This window comes from Tachysurus fulvidraco, chromosome 3 (genome assembly GCF_022655615.1).
Source record: "Tachysurus fulvidraco isolate hzauxx_2018 chromosome 3, HZAU_PFXX_2.0, whole genome shotgun sequence".
Classification (NCBI taxonomy): Eukaryota; Metazoa; Chordata; class Actinopteri; order Siluriformes; family Bagridae; genus Tachysurus; species Tachysurus fulvidraco.
In genome coordinates, this window is record NC_062520.1 from 22,396,810 (window position 1) to 22,404,724 (window position 7,915).

Genomic DNA, 7,915 nt, shown 5'->3' on the forward strand with positions numbered 1-7,915 from the left:
TTGTTATCGTTTTTAACCAATCGTATGATGGCTCTGTAGGATGCCCCGCCTTCTTTTTGTTTCTTTTTCATTGGTGGAAAAGGTGCGGAAAGCACAACGCTGTATGGTCAGAAGTTGCATCATTCATTTGCCGTCCAATGCAGGCGCTGTGAGTCGGAGGGCAGCAGTAAGGCAGTATGGCGGCTCTGTTAAGGGGCTCTCGGAAAAGTCTTTTAGGAAAGTGGCATAATTATGTCGCTTCGGTTCAGGGTATGCTCTGTCATATTTATCTCGGTTTTAGTGACTTATTTATTGCAGAGTTGTGAGTTATGTACTGTGAAAAATGCTGTGCTAAATGATCTCATTTCATACTGTTTAAAGTTAAACAGACACTGGTGTAGTTCTGCGGTTAGAGTTACAACAACATGGTGTCTTAAATCACAAACCATTTTAATTTGTATATCTTCATTAAGTTAGTGATGTTGTGTGTTCACCTTGAGATCAGCTGAAGGGCATCAATGTGGCAACAGGACACTTGTGCGCGTGCATTATGTAATGGTTTTTGTCTCAGTCTGCAGATCTATGGCCTCCAAGACCCAGGTGGGCTTCATTGGCTTGGGGAACATGGGAAACCCAATGGCCAAGAACCTGATCAAACACGGCTACCCTGTGATTGCTACAGATGTTTTCCCAGAGTCTTGCAAAGAACTACAGGAGCTGGGTGCTCAAGTGAGATCAAACATGACTTCAAATTTTGCACACATTGATAATAAAATTAAGGTGGCCCTTCAGAGTCCATGATTCAACCATGATCTCAGGTTACTGTCTGTGTGGAGTTTTCCATGATGTATCTAGTTGCTAAATATCCCCTTGTATGTGTGTGTGCGCGTTCGCATTCACCTATTGATGACTGCCTTCCCATCCCAGGTATAACATGGGCTCCAGAGTCACTGTGCCCCTGACCATGATACAGTGTTTACTTTAAAATTGGACTTTTTCTTTTGGTCTTAGATCTTGGACACACCTGCAGATGTGGCAGACAAAGCAGACCGCATCATCACAATGCTGCCGTCAAGCCCTAATGTTATTGATGTGTACACGGGTCAAAATGGAATTCTTAAGTAAGCCTGGGTTTTCAAATCTTTGACTTCAGAAGTTCATTTTTTGTTTTCAGTTAAATGATCATCGTTATGGGTGTAAGGATTTTGGTAAAGTAGCTACAAGAATAAAGAGGTTTAAGAAGTCAACCAGTGTATTAGAATTACTATTAATGTTATTTTTTGTCTCATCCTTGAATTTTTCATATATCATAGCATTTTATAGAACCTGGATATCTGCATTATTTTTTTTTTTTATCAGATTGGCATAGAAATATTTATCTTATGTGATCCATGCTCAAATAACGAGGAATTTTTTTCTGAAGTGATTTTTTTTTAAAAGTGAACTTCTGCAATTAAATGAGTAGCATTTTTGTAGCGTATACATCAATAATGTTTGTGTAATTCTCTCTATCTATCTATCTATCTATCTATCTATCTATCTATCTATCTATCTATCTATCTATCTATCTATCTATCTGTCTCTGTTTATCTATCTACTTATCTATCTATCTGTGTGTGTGTGTGTGTGTGTGTGTGTGTGTGTGTCTATATGTATAGAATCAGAAAGAGCTTTATTGCCAGGCATGTTTTCATATGTGAGGAATTTGTTATAGTGACAGAAGTTCCACAGTGTAGCAGAATGACATATACGATACAGACAAATTGTATGTACAAATGTGCAAGTGTGAAATGAGCAATTAAAATATACAATATAGGCAATTTGTATGTACAAATGTACAATTTTGAAATGTTCAATTGAAATATACATAGTATATGTTTTAAGTAAATAGTGTGTGAGAGTGGTGTGTGTTCCATGTATGTTAAATGTTCATCAGATGGATTGGCTGAGGGAAGAAACTGTTCCTATCTGGTCATTCTGATGCTCAAGGCTCTGTAGTGTCAACCAGGTGGCAACAGTTCAAAGAGGGAGTGTGCTGGATGTGAGGGGCCCAGAGTGATTGTCTGCCCTTTTGCTTACTCTGGAGAGTGGGGAGAGTTGTGCCAATGGTTTGCTCAGTAGTCCGGACTAACCCTATGTAGTCTTCTGAGGTCAGATTTGGTAGCTGAGCTGAACCAGACAGTAATTGAGGTGCAGAGGATGTATTCAATGATGGCAGTGTAGAACTGTTTTAGCAGATCCTGTGGCAGGTTGAACTACCTCAGCTGGCGAAGGAAGTACAACCTCTGCTGGGCCTTTTTCACAATGGAGTCTATGTGAATGTCCCACTTCAGGTCCTGGGAGATTGTGGTTCCCAGGAATCTGAATGACTCCACTGCTGTAACAATTTTTATATATATATTAGTGTGTGTGTGATATAGATAGTGATATGTGTGAGATAGATCGAGAGAGAATTACACACACATTATTGATGTATACGCTACAAAAATGCTACTAGTTTAATTGCAGAAATTCACAAGAGTATTCATATATATATGTGTGTGTGTGTGTGTAATAATATTATATAATCATGTGTGTACATATGTAGGTATGTTCATGATTTATAATTTTCTGCTTTTCAGAAAACAGCCAAGACAAATGTTTTAAATAGAGTGTAAAATAATGATGATGGTTATTATTATTATTATTATTATTATTATTATTATTATTATTATTATTATTATTATTATTATTATTATTATTATATCAATGTAATAAGTCCATCAATTAACAGACAGGCCATTCAGGCCACATTTTTATATCATTTCTCTTAAAGTTCATGCTTTACTATATTCCACTTTTAGTCATAAATCTCAACTCTACATACTGTCCAGAGTAAAGTGATGAGAGCTGGGTATCTTAGCCATAGAACTATAAAACTAGTTCCACTTATTATTCTCTCATATACTTATTTCTCTTGCTATGCAGGAAGGTGAAGAAAGGTTCTCTACTCATTGACTCCAGTACCATTGATCCTGCTGTATCCAAGGAAATGGCTGTTGCTTCCGAGAAAATGGGTGCTGTTTTTATGGATGCTCCGGTATCTGGAGGTAAAAGCATGTACCCACCACAGTGGTTAATGTGACCCAAACCAGACAAAACTCTTTTTACTGGAGTTTTATTGTTTTCACACCCACACATGTTCTGGAGTGATTCATCCTGAGCTGTTTTTTCCCCCACCTAACCTCAGTATGAAGAAGAAAAAAACATGATGCAGCTTTGATTCATCTGTTACCATAAGTGGTGTCCATGAAGAGGCAGTTGGCTGTTCTCTGAAAAAGAATCATTTTGGGCAGTGTCTCTGTATGCTTACAATGGGTTTATTCAGGCTTCAAGATTTTATGCATCACCTACACAGATGTATACACTATACCACATGCAGTGAAATGTATACAGTTTATATCCACAAAATAATCTGATAAAAACATAAAATATTTGGCCAATTTCAAATGTTTTCTAGGGTTATCATGTCTTTTTAAAAGATTGTCGTCGTCCCCCCAGATTAGCTCGCTAACTGTTAAGTAGGTGTGTTACACAATTAAACTATTATTTCCTTGCGAAAACCCCACGATATTCCGCTCTCATGATCTTAGTTGTATTTAGAGTAGAGTATCTATTAAATAACAGGGTACATGTCAAAACACAAACACACATCCTGTACCTAAAATCATTGCCTACTTAATTGTTATTTTGTTTAAGGCTGGACAATTGCTTTAAAAAAGGAAAAAACATGAACACATGGAGTGATGCCTGTCCAGTTTCCACTGTATTAACTTTTGCTATTAGTGTGTTGGAGATGCAGGGAGACTGGGCTGAAAATGACTCATGCTATTAAATTTCCCACCCACAGACTGACTCCTGGCGTCTAAATACGCATACATTCACCCAGTGTACACATGCATATACATCATGTACACATCACACATGCATATGCACTGTTCATACATGCTTTCTTGTTTGTTCTCCTCTCGCTTAAATATGACCCGTGTTCGTTTAGCTTTTGAACAGTTTTTTGCATTCTCAGCAGTTTTCAATCCTTTTCCATCTGCACTGTGATTAAAGTTGTGCAGTCATGCTTAACCTCACAGTTTGCCATTGTTTTGTGCAGACCTTCTGACATAAGCTGCAGTATCTCCAGACCAGCAAGGGAATGAGTCCAAGGGTTGTCACTTGCGTTTAAACCTTTCAACTCCACTTTGATGGAGGTTACATATTAATAAATCACAATTTTGAACCATTGCAGATAAGCGCATGCTGCTATTCTGTTTTCATCTTTTGCTACAAATATGACACGCGTGCAGTGATGGGCATAAGCCACTCTATACAGAAACGTCAGTGCATGCATGCACAAAAAAAAAGTTTACGTTTTTAAATCATTCCTGCAGTTACTATATTACAACCTTCTTTTCTTATAGTCTTGGCTGAGGTGCAATGGCTACCTCATGTTCTAAGACAGCCGGTTCTTATACTGAGCCAGCACCCACTCTGTGCTTTATGGCCCTTTTAATCAGGAAGTTGTTGCCTCTGGCTTTTCGGCACGTAAACAACAGCACGCTACTAGTTTTCTTTCCTTAAATTGTTGCCTCTCCCGACAAGACTGCGTCAGCATGGTTTGGCATGGGCGCCGCTGAAACGGCTTTTGGGTGCGAAACAGTCGTAAGAATTCCACAAACCTGCTCAGTCTCTGTACTTAGCCCCTCTAGTAGATATTATTCTCAGCTCTACCCTTGTGCCTGTGAACCATCCGTAATGAAAAGCGAGCCACAACAAAACTGAACATGACGTCACTTTCATCTGTGTGTGAAAGTAGATGGAACTGCACTGCTGTAATTATAGAACTTTTTTCCTGCCTGTGTAATTAAGGCCCTGACATGGAGTTAAAGTAAAGAACCACACAAGCTCTCAGCTTCTTTATTCCCAACATGTTTATTTATTACTGCCACATACTTTACCATTAATGCTCATTGGTCTTGCAGTGACATCAATGCATTGTCTTTTGTTTAGCATATCATGCATGATTTTATTTCTTTGCTGCCCACTTTTTTTTCTTTTTTTTTTTTTTAGAAAGACAGACATTTGAGTAACCAGTGCTAAGGGTTGGCTTCATTTGCTGAAATAAAATAATAATAAAAAAATCTCAGTAGATTTTATATTATACATCTAGTCATGTTCTCAAATTCTTTTGAAGTCATACATTTCAGATCTAATCCATCATATTAAACTGTAAACTGTGATTTAAGGGCTCTTTTTATTAATACTGGATGTGTACCTAATCACTATAATACTTTCACTTGGCTTAAAATGTCATTAGAATAGAATTTGTATACCCTTAAAAAGATCAACTAGGTATGGCATAAATAGGTAACCCCTTCACTTTTTCTGATTGGCTCAGGTGTTGGAGCCGCCACTTCTGGTAAGCTGACCTTCATGGTGGGAGGAGTGGAAGAGGAATTCACAGCAGTGAAAGAGTTACTAAGCTGCATGGGAGCCAATGTAGTTTACTGCGGTCAGGTTGGCACAGGACAGGTATGCCTCTGATTCTTCACTTGGTGTTGCTCTTGTTCATTTGTATGTCAGAAGCTGTGAGTTATGTTGTGTTTGTGTAATCTTGTGTTTCTCGTCTTCTCTCAACAGGCTGCTAAGATCTGTAACAACATGCTGTTGGCAATAGGAATGATTGGCACTGCTGAGACCATGAACTTGGGCATCAGGTATAGTTGGCCACTTTTATTCTTTATAGATGGTGAGAAAATAAAATGATGGTAAACGTACTATAGATTACACTTGGGTCAGATTTTTGGCCAACTTATTTTATTATTACTTTTTTTTTTTTTTTTTTTGCGCATTTTTTTTTTTTTTTTTTAGAAAGTGTTGATCTCGGTCACACTATGTGGTGTAAGTAGTTTCAGTTTTTATCTCCTTTAACAGGCTGGGGCTCGATCCCAAGCTTCTGGCAAAAATACTCAACATGAGCTCAGGCCGCTGCTGGTCCAGTGACACCTATAATCCTGTTCCAGGAGTAATGGAGGGAGTGCCCTCAGCTAACAACTATCAAGGGGGGTTTGGAACTACACTAATGGCTAAGGTAGGGTCTGTTTGTTTTGTTATCTCATTTTTGAAGTTTATCTTTTGCTGTCATTCATAATTTCTCAGTAAAACTAACTTAAATCTTGTGCTAAACCCGTATTTCTATTTTTACTTAAAATAAATACTGTATTAAACTTATGTAGTATATTAAAAAAAATCATACTTTAAATGTTTTGCTTGTTCTAATGACTACATCTGACATTATGTTGCTCAAATTACTTTTATAAATCAATTATATATGATAATTCCTTAAAATAAAATTATATTTTACTGCAGGATCTGGGACTTGCACAGAACACTGCAACAAATACGAAGACTCCGGTTCCACTGGGTTCACTGGCTCATCAGATCTATCGCATGATGTGTGCACGTGGTTATGCCAGCAAGGACTTCTCCTCTGTCTTCCAGTTCCTGCGTGAAGAGGAGGGCCAGTAGGGGTGACACCCACTATCATGCCCTAAGTCTACTCTTCTGCCTTACCAAGACCTGGCATGAAAAATGTTTGCAAATAATGCAACAATGACCTGTGTGATCTCCAAATACTTCGTCTCTGAAGTCAAATGAGTGAAAGAGTAGAACATAGGACGTGAACCTATAAATTTAAGGATGTTCAGTCCTTGTCTCTGGAATCATGTTACCTGTTTGGGCCTGTCCTGTTCAAACCATGTTCCCATGTTTAACCCTTGAAACTGTGAATCTGAGGCAGTAGTTACTTTTGTTTGTTAATCAGATTCTGTAGCATTGTGTCTTGTAGTCTGACTTTCAGTAAAATATGTGGTCATGTTGGAATTTCTGTTATGGTTTCAGCTGAATGAACTGGCACAGCTGCAATGAGGAAGTGACACTTTTAGACTTTATTAAAAAACACTCCTTTGCTTGAGCTAGCTAAGACACTGTTTCGTAGCACTTACTCCTTTTTTGTTTTAATAGTTTGTTTTCTAGTTTTATTTTCAGAGTAATTGCTGTCATGTTTAACAGGTTTGCAGTGGGGTCTACATGTCATAAATCGTATGTGTCTTCTCTGAAATTAAAGCAGAAAAATGTGTCCTGACAGTGAAAGCTGGTTTCCTCCAGGTGACACTTGAATTCCAGTCTAGCACACTCACTATTGAACGCCAAATTATCCTGTTCTCATATTTTCTATGATTTCTGCTGTTCAGTCAGTGTCCTGATTGGCTTTGCCACACTTACCTTGTATTATGTTCTGATGTGATTTGGACAGAGTAAAAATTATATCTAAACATGTATTCATCAGCGGTTCACTATGCTTGGTGATTTTTGTGATTTCTGTGTCAATACAGGTAAATTTTTCGTGTAAAGATTTTTCTGTGAGTCTGATTTCAGCCCTTTTTGTCCATCATTCAAAGTTGTTTCTTGAAACATAATCAAACACATAATTTCGTTATATTTAGATTAGACAAATAGATGAAAAAGTGTGAAAGTGCCATAATATTACATGTCTGTAATGGTGCTGTCCAAAAACTCACAGTTCTGAGATCAGCAATTTGGGAACAGCCAGAAAATAGAAAAATAAGAATCAATGATCAATTTGGTTACGTTTAGTGCTGCAAAAATAAACATTAATTGTTTTAAATTTCCACTTTATCGTCCATATGATTATCTTGAAAATTAATTGGACTAAGCATAGATAGATAGATAGATTACTGAGTTGCCAAATACTTGGTGTCCAAGTAGCATATAAACAGGACCACATTTTTTCACCAGGATGCTATGTATGGGAAATTAAATGGACTAAACAATAACTGTCTTCAAACGCTTTAAAACATTTATTTTTTTCATGATGAGGGCA

The 7,915-nt window shown here is 37.5% G+C and overlaps 1 protein-coding gene across 1 annotated transcript; it reads left to right on the forward strand.

Annotated features, from left to right (window-relative positions):
- The first annotated feature begins 87 nt into the window (after nucleotides 1-87).
- Nucleotides 88-7,424, forward strand: hibadhb (3-hydroxyisobutyrate dehydrogenase b). Its single transcript, XM_027149891.2, has 8 exons — nucleotides 88-249; nucleotides 551-708; nucleotides 991-1,100; nucleotides 2,947-3,068; nucleotides 5,411-5,544; nucleotides 5,653-5,729; nucleotides 5,947-6,103; nucleotides 6,382-7,424. The coding sequence occupies exons 1-8, from the start codon at nucleotides 177-179 to the stop codon at nucleotides 6,538-6,540; spliced, it is 990 nt and encodes a 329-aa protein (XP_027005692.1). The 5' UTR covers nucleotides 88-176; the 3' UTR covers nucleotides 6,541-7,424.
- Nucleotides 7,425-7,915: the final 491 nt, after the last annotated feature.

Coding starts and splice junctions, on each gene's coding strand:
- hibadhb (XM_027149891.2), top strand. CDS start 177: ATGGCGGCTCTGTTAAGGGGCTCTCGGAAAAGTCTTTTAGGAAAGTGG. Junction 3,069..5,410: donor GGATGCTCCGGTATCTGGAG/GTAAAAGCATGT, acceptor TGATTGGCTCAG/GTGTTGGAGCCGCCACTTCT. Junction 5,545..5,652: donor GTCAGGTTGGCACAGGACAG/GTATGCCTCTGA, acceptor TTCTCTCAACAG/GCTGCTAAGATCTGTAACAA.